At 34.0% G+C, this 14,908-nt stretch overlaps 4 protein-coding genes and 1 long non-coding RNA gene across 5 annotated transcripts; 3 read left to right on the top strand and 2 right to left on the bottom strand.

Moving 5' to 3' along the window:
• Positions 1-494: 494 nt before the first annotated feature.
• LOC138880781 (uncharacterized) lies at positions 495-1,232 on the top strand. The gene is made up of 3 exons (XR_011403361.1): positions 495-846; positions 929-1,078; positions 1,172-1,232. It is a non-coding gene; the product is annotated as an uncharacterized lncRNA (long non-coding RNA).
• On the top strand, positions 1,232-3,088 carry LOC138880777 (uncharacterized). The gene is made up of 6 exons (XM_070160953.1): positions 1,232-1,269; positions 1,570-1,846; positions 1,930-2,112; positions 2,175-2,321; positions 2,406-2,552; positions 2,661-3,088. Exons 2-6 carry the CDS (start codon positions 1,609-1,611, stop codon positions 2,858-2,860), a joined length of 915 nt encoding a protein of 304 aa, XP_070017054.1. The 5' UTR covers positions 1,232-1,269; positions 1,570-1,608; the 3' UTR covers positions 2,861-3,088.
• A 599-nt stretch (positions 3,089-3,687) lies between these two features.
• LOC138877005 (uncharacterized) lies at positions 3,688-4,405 on the top strand. Its single transcript, XM_070156362.1, has 2 exons — positions 3,688-4,044; positions 4,139-4,405. Exons 1-2 carry the CDS (start codon positions 3,688-3,690, stop codon positions 4,403-4,405), a joined length of 624 nt encoding a protein of 207 aa, XP_070012463.1.
• Positions 4,406-6,829: 2,424 nt separating this feature from the next.
• On the bottom strand, positions 6,830-7,686 carry LOC138877004 (uncharacterized). Its single transcript, XM_070156348.1, has 2 exons — positions 7,375-7,686; positions 6,830-7,291 (listed from the first exon to the last, which is right to left on the bottom strand). The coding sequence occupies exons 1-2, from the start codon at positions 7,684-7,686 to the stop codon at positions 6,830-6,832; spliced, it is 774 nt and encodes a 257-aa protein (XP_070012449.1).
• A 78-nt stretch (positions 7,687-7,764) lies between these two features.
• Positions 7,765-9,644, bottom strand: LOC138877003 (uncharacterized). Its single transcript, XM_070156344.1, has 3 exons — positions 9,595-9,644; positions 8,368-9,489; positions 7,765-8,119 (listed from the first exon to the last, which is right to left on the bottom strand). The coding sequence occupies exons 1-3, from the start codon at positions 9,642-9,644 to the stop codon at positions 7,765-7,767; spliced, it is 1,527 nt and encodes a 508-aa protein (XP_070012445.1).
• Positions 9,645-14,908: the final 5,264 nt, after the last annotated feature.

Raw genomic sequence — 14,908 nt, 5'->3', positions numbered from 1 at the left:
GATTGGCGTAATTTTCTGGTATATTGGAAAGGAGATTTTCAATATAAGGAAATAATTAAAAGTTTTCTGTCGAATAGCCAATGGAAGAAATTGAGGGAAAATATTTTTGGCAACTTCTTCAGATTACAAAGTGTGAAGTTCTCGGGTAAACTTATGCACTGTGTATTGCTTTCTGAAATTGTTAGTAATGAACCTGATTCGATGACCTTCAAGGTATTTGACCGCGATATTAAGTTTACTCGTGATGCATTCCATATTATTACTGGTTTGAAGTCTTATTCGTCGCTTGACATGAAAGGTTTAAATGAGAAAGAGAATAGGCTTTTAAGAGTCTATTTCCCTGGAAAGGACAAAATTGAGTTGGCTGATTTGTATAGTTTTATTTCTAGTCGCCCACATGGTACAACTTCATCATTTGCTGGCAGTGATGATGATGCTTTGAAGTTGGCAACACTCTATTTTGTTGAGTCGGTTTTGATGGGCAAGAGGAAAAATAGGAATGTGTCGGAGCAAATAATGAAAATTTTTGACGATGATGCACTTTGAGCTTCCTTCAACTGGGGCTCTCTTGCTTATGAGACGCTATTAAAATCATTGAAGAGTTGCTTGAAATCAAATGAGAATGATGTTCAGAAGGAGAAAGAGAAAGAAAAAGATATTGATAGCTACACTTTAGTTGGCTTTCCTTTTGCGTTTTGTGTCTGGATTATGGAAGTACTTCCTATTTTCCAAGAGAAACAATTTGTGAACTTCAAAGAAGTTGGTTATCCTCGAATGTTATGTTATTCTGAAATGAAGTCTCCACAATTTGATGCTCTTTGTAGAAAATATTTCCATAATAAAAAAGTAAGTTAATGTAATTACTATCTTTTTTTTGTTTATTTGTTTTAGTTATGTATACTTATGTTTAGTTTTTCTTATATAATAGGTGTTTAAGTTGATTGAGGTGTCACCCTTTATTCCCGTGGAAGAAGAAGATACACAACCTCTTTGTGTGGAGGAGCCAGTTTCACAAGATCAAGGCTCAAGGTCTTCTTCCACACAATTTGACGAAGGCGTACTTAAGGAAATTGTTAGAGTATGTGTTTCTGCATTTGAATAGTATTAGTTTTTTATTTGATTATTTCTTGCTTACGAACACCTTTTTTTTATATTATGTTTTTTGATTCAGAGATTATTAGAGAGTTTTAAGAAGGATTTGCAAGCAGAAGTTACCAGAGTTAATCAGAAAATTGTTGTATCAGAAAAAAGATTGAGAACGAAATCAAGGTAATTTCAGTTAGTCCAACTTTAGGATTTTGTGTCCATAAATTTTGAACTTGGAATTGAAAGATAAGGACTTCTTGTCCTTAACTTTTGAACTTTGAAATGAAACTTAAGGACATCATGTCCTTAAGTTTTGAACTTGGAATTCAAAGTTAAGGACTTCTTGTCCTTAACTTTTGAACTTGGAGTTCAAACTTAAGGATTGCATTTCCTTAAGTTTTGAACTTTAAGTTCAAACTTAAGGACTGCCTGTCCTTAAGTTTTAAACATGTCCTTCTCTTTGTAACTTAGTTGCTTTCTCAGGATTTAAAGAAAACTCTAGGATCAAAGCTTGATACTTTGATGAACATGTTTGGGAAAGCTGATCAGATGAACACAGATAGAGAATCTAGTGTTCCAATTAGAAAATATGGAGTTGATGATCATTGTCGTGCTACTGAGCGTACTGGCATATTCAACCAAGATGCAGGTGGTGTTGAACGTGATTATATGGATGTGCATGCAGAGGGTCAGTATGAAAGAGAATTTAGAGACGCACATCTAGATGATGAAACTGAAAATGTTACTGATATTGGGAAAGGTTAGTTATAGATTTTGATTTTTATTTTCGTTGAAATGTATATTCAATAGATTAATACATATAAACTATACATGTGCATGCAGAAGTTTGTGGAGTGCCGGAGAAAATTTGTAGAGTTTGTGGATTGCAATCACAGGAGGATTTAACAAGTCCATTGGGGACAAGTGTCAGCGAGATTGTATGCAAATGCTTAGAAGGAACGTATGATCTCTCTACACCGCTGTCATACAAAGAAAAATTTGGAGTTCAAACTTGTGCCAGTCAAGGTTAGATAAAATTTTCATTATATATTGTATATTTATTTCATTATATATTGTATCTTTTGAAGCAGCAAGCAAAGAAGCTGGAGTGCAGTATCAAGAGAAAACTGGACTACAATCTCAAGACATAGGCAGAAGTGAGATTGGTTCCAAATCTATAGATGCAACATGTGATTATGATGATGTAGCTGGAATGATCTTGGATATTGCAAATGGTTAGGCAGTGCTTTTTTAATTTTATATATGTTTATTTTAATTAAAGATTATTAACATGTTAGTTGTTGTAAATATTTTTGCAGAATCTTGTCAACAAGCATCTAAAGATCATGGTGAACAACTGCAAGATAAAGAAAATGTGGAATTGCAAGAAAAAGAAAATACTGCACGCAATATTTTAGCTGAGTTGTCTCTTGAAAAAACACAAGAAGGTACTGTGGAGAAGACAGGTACTGATTGTGCCCTAATTATTATATGTACAATTGAAATTTTGTCTCTTCATTTGACCTGTTGCAGAAAACTAATATGAATATGTATATATATATATATATATATAGTGTCGCCAGCAGAGGAAAACAAAGAGGACACCAATGATGACAATCTTAACCAATATACAAGGAAAAGAAAGAGAGACAGTATTGGTTATGATGATCCGTCATTTTCTCTTCTTACTCCTACTCCTCCAAGTATACAAATGGACATTGATTCGACTTTAACTATGGAGGGTGAAGGAAATGTTGAAGAAGAACTTGGTTGAGGTAAAAGGAACAAGAAGTTAAGCTGGCAGTTGAAATCTCCTTTTGATAAGGAAGGAAAAACAGTAAGTTCCAAGGCAGACAATCAAAATACTCTGAAGAGTTCAGGTTGGATAAAATCAACCTATACTCGTAGGTGTATTTTTCATTATGCCAAAGAAGATGAAAAATTAGTGAAGAAATTCATTGTGTGGTTGGGCAAGGAGAAAAGGAGAGGTCGCAAAAAAGAGTAAGTCTCTTAATGTGTTTCACTACATCCTTAACTTCTGTGATTGTTAGACTAATTTTAGGACTAACTGTCCTTAACTTATAGATTCAAGTTTAAAACTTAAAGACTTTTTGTCCTTAAGTTTGAATTCAAAATTCATAAGTTAAGGACAAGCAGTCCTTAAGTTTGAGTATCAAATTCAAAAGCTAAGGACACTTGGTCCTTAAGTTATAAATTAAAGTTTTCAAAATTCTAACTTGACATTTTCAAAATTTTCAGGGGACAAATTGATTTATATGCTGATGATAATAGTTTGAGGAAAAAACCATACAAATTGTATCATCAAAAAATCTGTAGCAAAATATTTTTCCTTGAGCTTTCAGATAGCAAATTTGTTCTTGATGATAAGGTTAGATAATTCACAAGGCATTTATTTTTTCTATTATTAATTTATCATTTTTTCATTATTTTATGACTGATTTGTTATTGATTTGTTTTATTTTTTGCCTTTTTATGAAGCATATTGACATTGCTCTCTATTATCTGAGAAAGAAGGAATGCTACCACCCTCGCGATCATCCTTTTCGATGCACAACTACTGATGTTCTTTTTGATAATTATATGGCACTTGTGTATAAAGATTTCAGTGAAGATGCTAGTGATGAGTTTTGGTGTGCTGGTGATAATCAGTTATTTCTGACACCATATGTGTGGGGGGACAACGGTAGATGTGGAATTGCATGGACTGAGGTTGACAAAATCTTTTTTCCATGTCGGCTTCCATCAGAAGATGATGAAGCTGTGACACACTTTTTGTTGGGAGTATTGGACTTGAATCAAAAAAAGATTGATGTATATGATTCCATATACAGTGAGCCATATGAAGCAGGAATGAACTACATGCAAATGTATGCACACATGATCCCCCATTTGCTAAAGTTCTCACAGTTTGACAAAAATTACAAGTCTTTTGGGAATGTCTTCAACAAATTTGATATACAATGGCAAAGATCACCACACCAAACTGGATCGTACGTGTTATTATTTGTTATATTATTCATATGTACTTAAGATTTATTGTTTAATTCATTGCATATCTTACATTTCTCTTATGACTGATTGTGGTTCATTCTTGATCAAATTTGTCGAGTTGCTGATGATTGGAAAGGACGTGCAGCAATTCCAACCCGAAGACATAAAAGACTTTCGAAAAGAACTTGCTGCAAATCTTTGGGCACATGGTGAATGGAAAAGAAATTCTGGTTATGATACTCTACCAGAAAATGTTGGTGATGATTATGAGAGTGAAAATGAAACATTCTGTCCAAAGGAGTTGTAAAGAAATTGTGGTGTTATTTTTGTATAAAATTGCTGTAAAGCTGACATCTGAATTATGCCAGTTTAGGATAGTTCTGAAATATTCTGTAAATTTGTGAAAAGGCACTTATATTTTGTTTTGTTGGCATAGCGTAATTTTTTGTAACAGCTATGCAAAATTACAATTTCAAAAGTTATGTCAAGGCATTTTGTTATTTATTTCGTTGTTTCTCTCAACTGTTGATTTGTCCATTGAGTTTGTTAGTATTTGTTCATGACTAAGTGTAAGTGAACTTCAAATTCAAAGTTAATGACCAAATGTCCTTAACTTTTGAACTTGAAATTCAAAGTTAAGGACCGACAGTCCTTAAGTTTTGAACTTAAAATTTAAAGTTAAGGACAGACAGTCCTTAAGTTTTTAACTTGTATTTCAAACTTAAGGACTCCTGTAGTTAATGACAAACAGTCCTCAAGTTTTTAACATGGGACTATAACTTAAGGACCTATGTCCTTAACGTTTGAACTTAAAATTCAAAGTTAAGGACAGACAGTCCTCAAGTTTTTAACATGGGACTATAACTTAAGGACCTCATGTCCTTAACGTTTGAACTTAAAATTTAAAGTTAAGGACAGACAGTCCTTAAGTTTTTAACTTGTATTTCAAACTTAAGGACTCCTGTAGTTAATGACAAACAGTCCTCAAGTTTTTAACATGGGACTATAACTTAAGGACCTATGTCCTTAACGTTTGAACTTAAAATTCAAAGTTAAGGACAGACAGTCCTTAAGTATTTAACTTGTATTTCAAACTTAAGGACTCCTGTAGTTAATGTCAAACAATCCTCAAGTTTTTAACATGGGACTATAACTTAAGGACCTCATATCCTTAACTTTTGAACTTGAAATTCAAAGTTAAGGATAGACAGTCCTTAAGTTTTTAACATGGGACTATAACTTAAGGACCTCATGTCCTTAACTTTTGAACTTGAAATTCAAAGTTAAGGACAGACAGTCCTTAAGTATTTAACTTGTATTTCAAACTTAAGGACTCCTGTAGTTAATGACAAACAGTCCTCAAGTTTTTAACATGGGACTATAACTTAAGGACCTCATATCCTTAACTTTTGAACTTGAAATTCAAAGTTAAGGATAAACAGTCCTTAAGTTTTTAACATGGGACTATAACTTAAGGACCTCTTGTCCTTAACTTTTGAATTTGAAATTCAAAGTTAAGGACAGACAGTCCTTAAGTATTTAACTTGTATTTCAAACTTAAGGACTCCTGTAGTTAATGACAAATAGTCCTCAAGTTTTTAACATGGAACTATAACTTAAGGACCTATGTCCTTAACGTTTGAACTTAAAATTCAAAGTTAAGGACAGTCAGTCCTCAAGTTTTTAACATGGGACTATAACTTAAGGACCTCATGTCCTTACCGTTTGAACTTAAAATTTAAAGTTAAGGACAGACAATCCTTAAGTTATTAACTTGTATTTCAAACTTAAGGACTCATGTAGTTAATGACAAACAGTCCTCAAGTTTTTAACATGGGACTATAACTTAAGGACCTATGTCCTTAACATTTGAACTTAAAATTCAAAGTTAAGGACAGACAGTCTTTAAGTATTTAACTTGTATTTCAAACTTAAGGACTCCTGTAGTTAATGACAAACAGTCCTCAAGTTTTTAACATGAGACTATAACTTAAGGACCTCATATCCTTAACTTTTTAACTTGAAATTCAAAGTTAAGGATAGACAGTCCTTAAGTTTTTAACATGGGACTATAACTTAAGGACCTCATGTCCTTAACTTTTGAACTTGAAATTCAAAGTTAAGGACAGACAGTCCTTAAGTATTTAACTTGTATTTCAAACTTAAGGACTCCTGTAGTTAATGACAAACAGTCCTCAAGTTTTTAACATGGGACTATAACTTAAGGATCTCATATCCTTAACTTTTGAACTTGAAATTCAAAGTTAAGGATAGACAATCCTTAAGTTTTTAACATGGGACTATAACTTAAGGACCTCATGTCCTTAACTTTTGAACTTGAAATTCAAAGTTAAGGACAGACAATCATTACGTTTTTAATATGGGACTATAACTTAAGGACCTCATGTCCTTAACGTTTGAACTTAAAATTCAATGTTAAGGACAGACAGTCCTTAAGTTTTTAACATGAGACTATAACTTAAGGACCTCATGTCCTTAACTTTTGAACTTGAAATTCAAAGTTAAGGACAGACAGTCATTATGTTTTCAAAATTGCAAGTTGAACTTAATGACTCCTGTTAATAACTTTTAATTGTTGAACTCAAAAGAAATTAAAAGAACGTAACAAGATATAAATATTGAAAATCTAGGCATCCGCTCAAATTAGAATAATAATGAATACAATCTATAGCAAAAACTTAAAAGAGTCGATAAACATAAGTGTATATTTCTACTCTTCTCTATGCTTTCTTGAAAATGGATGGAGTGCCGGAGAATATATACAAGCTGTTCTATTATGACCAATTCTTCTGCAACGACCACATTTGAATGTTATTTTTGATGGCTCGGTAGCAGGAATATGCCTTTTCTTTTGCCTTCTACCTGGTGGCACTTTGAAATCTGGAGGTTTAACAATTTGTGACTTAACACTCTCTGGTACAATCCATGAATCAGTATGTCCTACAGGATGTATTTGTCTTTCATATGTTTTCAGCCAAGATTCCTTTAAGTACCAGTGCGAACAAAAGTCAGACTTCTTGATGTTTCTCTTCTCGATAGCTGCAATTGCATGTATGCATGGTAATTCATCAAGTTGAAATTGAAAACAATCACATGTTCTTTTGTTTAAGTCCACCAAGAAAGTTATTCCTTCTTCTTCAACTCTAGAACGCCATGAATCAACAGGGAAGACCTTCAATGTTGAAAAATTATAAGTGAGTACATTATGTTAAAAAATGTCAAAATCATAATATAAACATAAAACATAATACTTACGTTCAAAGTAAATGCTAAATCTATTCTGTTCTTCAATTCCTCCTCTACCCAACAAGAAACATCATAAAATGTTCCTTCTGCTTTATTTCTTTTTTCATAAAACCAATGTTGTAGCTTCACTTGAATGAAATCCATCATTCTTAGTATAGGCAGCTCCCTTGCTTCTAATTGCACTGAATTCATCGACTCAACTATATTTGTTGTGAGCATGTCATATCTTCGTTGTGGACTACAAGAACGTGCCCATCTTTCCGGTGGTTCTTCCATCAAGTAGTCATAAGTTTTCTTATCTACATTTGCAATATCTGACATGTATATGTCAAATTCTTTACGCTTGTATACTCTTGCAGCACTTTGGAAAAGTTTTATGACCTCACTTTTCACCTTTCTTCACTTTAGGTTCTGCTCCAAATGATAGATGCAAATCCCATGATGGCTTTCAGGATATACCTTTACAATGCCATTTGCAATAGCTTGATGCCTGTCTGATAAAAAAATCAAATTCTCACGGCTCCCAATTGCATTGCGAAGCTGACTAAAGTACCACTCATAGGAATTGTTGTTTTCAGATTCTGCTATTCCAAAGGCTAATGGGAAAATTTGGTTATTTGCATCTTTTGAAACTGAAATCATTAAAACACCACGATATTTTGACTTCAAAAAAGTCGCATCAATAGCAATCACTGGTCTACAATGATTCCAACCAGCTATCGATGATCCATATGCGTAAAACATATAAAGAAACCTGAAAATACAATATAAAACAAGGTTAAAATACCCGAAGTTTAGGACAGTCAGTCCTTAACTTACATTTACAAGTTATAAAGTTAAGGACATGCTGTCCTTAACTTTTATTTCAAAGTTCAAAACTTAAGGAATGGAAGTCCTTAACTTTTAATTACAAGTTCAAAACTTAAGGATAGGCAGTCCTCAACTTCTGGTTATAACTCAAAAGTTAACAAGGCTAAAGACAGCATGTCCTAAATTGTTTACCTGTTGTTGTCGTCTATCTTTATGTTAGTATAAGTTCCCGGGTTTTTACTTGTCATCATATACAAGTATGAACACAATAATTCATAATTTTCTTCGGGACTTCCTCTTATTAAAGCGGAAGCATGTTGAATAGCACGCCACGCCTTGTGATATCCAATGTCTAGTCCATGCAATTTTTGCATCTCTGCCATGACAAAAGCTGGTGTAACTTCAAATCTTGGGTCCCGAAGATTATCGATAATGTAACCACTAATCAACTTTGAAGTAGCATGCCTTTGATCTGCTTTCCTAGTGTTAACAGAGCAGTCATGCTTTTTCTCAAGCTTTACTATCTTGAATAATGTTGAGTCTTTAATTTTGAAAGCACGCACACACCAACGACACCTATCATCATTGCATGTCAACGAATATCTTGTTGAGCTTGATCTAACAGCTTTGAATTCAAAATGTCCTTTGATTGCTACATTAGAAAAACAATTAATTATGCTCTTCTTCTTGTCAAATACTGATCCGACTTTTATTTGATCCAAAGAAGCATTTTCTCTTAATATCGTAGTTGGGGATTCTTTTTGTTTCAAATTTGATCTTCGTTTAGTTATTTGAGTGCATGTTTTGTCAGCAACTACTTCGATTACCGGTGCACTCTCTAAGACTTGAATACCCAAAGCTTGTTCGTTGTCAATCTCTATAATGCTTTGTCCTTCTACTTGAATAGAATCAAATGTTTGATGCACCTCTTCATTTAATGGTTGAGCTTCAACCATATCTACTTCAACTATCTGTTGGCATCGCTCTTGATTGTCATGTTGAGTTTTTGTGTTGGCATGTTCATTGCTTGTTGATGCAAAAACTCTTTCCGAAATATCAACTATGAAACGACAGCTCTTGAAGAGTGAATGAGTTTTTAGCAACTCTATACATGTGTGAAGATCTAAATCTTTGGATACAAGCATTCCTTTGCTTGTTCCAAGGTTGATATCAAACCATATCACTATTTCAAACTTTTCACTATCCAATTCAATAAGCTCAAAAATCTGTTTAACGAAATCTTCAAACTGAATTGACTCAGGTGCTAGGAAAAGCTTTGTTTGATGATCAAGATATTTATAGTCTTCAGTCCATCTACCATTAAAAGCAACTATTATGCATATTGTTTACATCCTACAAGTCAAGAGAATGGGAAACAAAGGACATACGTTATAAAGCAATCCTTGTAGAATTAAGAACAGGTGTTCTGTAAGTGCAAGACCAAGATAAGGACTGTCTGTCCTTAACATTTAAACATGTAATTAATGTTAAGGACTGCCAGCTGTCGCACCTCCTATTTCCGCGCCCGCGAGGGTGCGTGGGAGTTTTCTCCAATTAAAGGACAGTCGAAACGGGATTTGTTTATTTGTTTCAAAGTCGCCACCTGGGAATTTTAAGGCGTCCCAAGTCACCAGTTTTAATCCCTGAATCGAGGAGAATATGACTCTATTTGTTATTCTGCGAACCAGAAATCCTGAGTAAGGAATTCTGTTAATCCGGAAGAAGGTGTTAGGCATTTCCGAATTCCGTGGTTCTAGGACGGTCGCTTAACTGTTCTTATTCTTGGCTTATCTCGATTTTACATTTTTAATGCAGGATTTTGTTACCGCTTCTGTTTATTGTTTACAATTATATAAATGAATTATGCGTACGTATATTCGTATTATATACCTTTTATAATTACAGAGAATCGTGTCATGCATACGTGTACACAAAAGGTTGATAATATATTTTTTTTTATATTTTTATTATAAAAAAAATCATACGTTCGAAGTTAGAAATAAAATTAAGAACACTGTCTCCCTTGTATGATTAAACAGTGAACTGCACATCTCGGGTTATATGAAATTATTTTAATATCCTTGAAGAAATCCCTTTTATTAAATATTCGCTCGAAGTTGCGCAAACGCATAATCCGAATTTGCTTTTAAAAATATAATCAGGTTACGCGAACGCATCCCTAATCGCGCAAAATATTTGTATTGGTATTATGGATTTTCCACAAATTGTTTATAATATTCATACATTTTTATGTGAAAATCATGAGAAATTCCCATTTTTGAGATGCCCTTAAATTCTTTGAAAAGAATTCACAATTTATTAAATGTTGATCGCTGATTACATTTTCGCGTATTAATTACATTCCTCCAAGCTATTCAAATTTAAAGATAAGAATAAACATATGATTAACACTATTTTTTAGTAAATACAACATATGTATACTAAAAATGTGAATAGCGTATGAAACTAAAAAAATCAATTCTTGAAAGGAAATGATATTTTCGAAGAATTCTCATTATTCTTTTTGCAACGAATGCTATTTTTGCACTCTTAAAATTGTTACACGTTATAACTCTAATCTACTTCTATATCGCTTGTTCTTAATCCGATATGCATGATTATTTTAGTTAATTCTGCTTATGATTGAGTTTGGGATATACATAATCGAAACGATTTCTATTCTCAACCTATGAGAACTATTGGAAAACACTAACTTTCGCATTGTAAAATTCCTAGGCCCTTTGCTATTAATAAAGAGAACAAATCTACATGTTGACTTAATAAAATGATATTGCATACAACATTATTCGCCAAAGTTTGACCTTGTGAACATAACAGATTTTATTAATGCAACTTTCAACTATTGATTGTAAACATAACCATTGTTATGCCATAATATAAAAAAATGCAACCAACATCACCTAGCTTTAAACAACAACTAACTAACTAACAAAATAAACCAATAATGCATTTTTTCCTTGATATTTCCATATTATGCTGTACCTAAACTAATAATACCATAAAGTTTAAATAATGGCCATCTTTCTGCCATGTTCCCTATTTTGACAATTCAACTACACTAATGAGATTTCAAAATGGATAACACTTATTACAGAACTTTTATATGAATTTCAAAATAAGACAATTAACTTATAGTCATTGTGTCGAACTCACTACTAGTTAATCAATATGAAACCAAGCTGAAATTTAAACTAACAAACTTAATTGAATAGAAAACAGAATTACAATTCGAGCTTCATTTATTTGTCACATTGAAGCTTTTCATGACAGGAGTTTACAGATATGTACCTGGAAACGAGGGAAGAAGAAGTGAAATTCAGCAGTAATGGCAGCAACAAAATAGGCAGAAAATGCCAAATAACGCAGCTGATTTTGAGCACAATCAACGAGTCCCGTGAAACCAGACCAATAGTAACAGAGATTTGAGAAAACATTTCAGATTTAAACCACACAGTATCAATAAACAAACACGGACAGATTCCAGGAAAAATATGTTTCGGGTTTTTCTTTCCTTTTTCTATATCTGTTTCAGATTGTGTGTGGGTGTGTGTGTTCTCATTCTTCTGTTTCTTTTTGTTTTCTTCTTTCTTTTCAGATTGTTGTTTCTGATTAGTATGTGTTTCTTTTCTTAATTTCTATCTTTTCCCTCTGTGTATCTCTCTGTGTATATGTATCTCTGTGTGTATTCCCTAATGCCTTAAAAATCAGATCCTTTCCTCTAATGTTTGTCCCTGTATTTATACAGGTCTGCCCCCTCTCTTAAGTGCTGCCTGGACCCCCCTTTTGTTATCTAAGGCAGATTTTCCCTTAAAATCTGCCACTGAACTGCTTTTTCTTATTCAAACAGCACTAAGGATACCTTTACTTTATTTTCAGCCCCTCCACTTCCTTTGGTTTCCTATTATCCTATTAGATTAACAGCCACTAACATTCCACTTCCAGCACACTAGCACTAACACTGTTTTTTACTGTTTCATTCCCAGAAATGTCCAGAAATCCCACTGTTATTACTGCCCATTAATACAAAATCAGAATCTATTACAAAACAGATTTTAAAATCTGTCCAGGCTTAATTATCCTTCTGATTTAAACAACTAGAACCAATCCTAATCAACTACCTAACACAGTTGTATCTACCTAACCCTTGTAAACTTGAATTCAAACTTAACATCACAATAATATTACACTGAATTCAGTACAATAATTCAAACTGAACTTCAACTTTGAACTAAAATCAAACAAACACAGGAGCATTGTCAATATACTGACAATGCCCTGAAACTCAATGTTCAGAAATCAACATACATACATCATTGACAAACTTTTTGACTTATTAAACGAGAATCAATTAATTGGGAAGAACTAATTGACTGATTTCAATTATAATAATCAATTCCAAACAGATAAACAGAGTATTACAAACAGCATTAATGGCAATAAGAATTTACAAAACAACTAATCGACGAACTTAATCGAGTCGATTACACATATTATAAACAATCATAAACAACAGAAACAATAGTATAATTCTGATCAAATAGACGGGTATGAGACAGAATTATGGAATCAACTAAACAAATATGAAAAATTACACAGGTTATTAAAACAAACAACTATACATACGAAGGAAACAAAAGAAATAGGAAAATACCTCTGAATCTTCAATTTTCATATGGACTCAAACTCAACTTGGATTCGGACTTTTGAAATCAAACAGACCTTAGTCGAAGTATTTTCAAGCTTCGACTAAGGTCGATTAAACCTCAATCCCTCGCTTGAATTTGAAAAAAATTCCAAGATTGGAAATTTTTTAGGGTTTCAGATTCGAGGATCTTAAATTTGAACACTTTTGGGCAGATTCGAAGGGAACCAAAGATGACACAAGGGTGAGGGAAGCCTAGGGGTCATTTGGTGTTAATTTGGAAGGAATCTGAGTGCGTTCATATTTGATTCGAACCTTCAAAAGAAGATTCGAAGAGTTCTGAGGGATTCGAACCAAACCAACACTAGATCCATAGCTAGGGTAGTTAGGGGAAGCTACGGTGTGAATTTGGAGACCATCGGAGAGGGTTCGGTTTTCAGACCAACCTTCGATTTAAGATTCGAAGAGTTGGGGTCTGATTCGAAGGAAACTAAGGCCAGATCCGTGAAGAGGAGGTTGTGAGGAGTCTGGGGGGTTAAGGTGGTGACCGGCGGCGTTGTTGCCGCCGGGTTTCAGGCGATGGGATGCTAGGGCGGCTAGGGTTAAGGGTGTGCTTTCGGAGAAGATGATGAATAGTGAAGAGGGGGGGGTTTAGTTAGGGGGCCGGGGTAAGGATTTGTGTTTATATAGGGGAGGGGTGAATTGATCCAAGCCGTTGGATCAAACAGAATAGATGGACAGGATCAGTTCATTTAGCCAAAGGGTGTCGTTTGGTTTAATGCTGGGGTCGGGCTGGATCGGGGCAGTGGGTCAGGTAAGGGTTACGGGTAAGGGGTGTGGGAACTCAACCGTTGGATGGCTTTGATCCAACGGCCCTTGATGAAACACAACCAAACGTCGTCGTTTGGTTTGCTTTGCACTGGACAGGATATGGGGATGTTGAATTGGGCTGCGGGTGGGCTGTGGGGGGGTTAAATTAGTTTTGGGCCTGCCTTTTCAATTAATTGGCCCAGTCCGTTTTGCCTATTATTTTCCACTCTTTTTTTATTTCCAATTTTATTCTTTAATTATTAAAATCCTAATTAAAATTATAAAAAAACAAAATTACTCTTTACAAGACATTCAATCAACCTTTAACAATTATTAACACATAACAAAATATTAATCACATAATGAAACATGCATATTTTTTGTGATTTTATTTTAATTAACTCAATTATTAAATGCATAATTAAATCCTAGATATGCATGAAACATGTATTTTTATTTTGATTTTGTTTAATTATAACAAAGAAAACATTTACGGACAAAACACAAACAGTTAATAAACGCAACACAATTTCTAAAATTGCACACTAAAAGAAATTAATTTTATTTTTGATTTATTTTGGAGTAGTTTTCGTGAGGCAAAAATCACGTGCTCACAGCTGCCCCTCTTTGTGCGGAAACTCGAAGAGTTTTTCATGCAAAGATAAAGTGAGCGGATACGAGTGATTTTTGCCCGTTCAAATACTCCGTGGGAAGCATTTTTTGAAAGATTTGACCGAACCTCTTCTTCAAAGGTTTCCTACATATCCTTGGCTATAAAGGAATCAGGTCAATGTAGTTCGGGAAGTTTTGGGTAGCTGGGACTACCGTGGGACTGTGATATTACTGCTGTTTCGTGCTGCTTTTACTACTTGCTGACCTCCTTATTACACCTTGCTTCAAAGGTAATACAAAAAGCTACACTAGACTATGGTACATGAATTATAAAATCTTATCCAGATCATGCCCTTGCGTTTCTTGTTGTATTGATATCTTGGTGACTCTTGGGCATTTGGATTATTCCGCATTCCCTTTCATTGTGTCCCATATTTTCTTTCTCTGTTTGGGACTCTTGTTGTTTCCTGCAGGGGACTTTGTTGGACTCTTCTGCTCTATTAACTCTAAGTGTGCTCCTTTCTCATACGAGCGGGCTTTTGATTTCAATACTTCAATTATATTCCCTTGCTCTCCAGGTGGGCGCCTGACTTCTGTTGCTTCAATTCTTCATCCTCATTCTCCAGGTGGACGCCTGACTTCTTCTTC

This window comes from Nicotiana sylvestris, chromosome 1 (assembly GCF_000393655.2).
Source record: "Nicotiana sylvestris chromosome 1, ASM39365v2, whole genome shotgun sequence".
NCBI classification, from domain to species: Eukaryota; Viridiplantae; Streptophyta; class Magnoliopsida; order Solanales; family Solanaceae; genus Nicotiana; species Nicotiana sylvestris.
The sequence above is the reverse complement of the archived record's forward strand: the minus strand, read 5'-3'. Positions and strand labels throughout refer to the sequence as shown.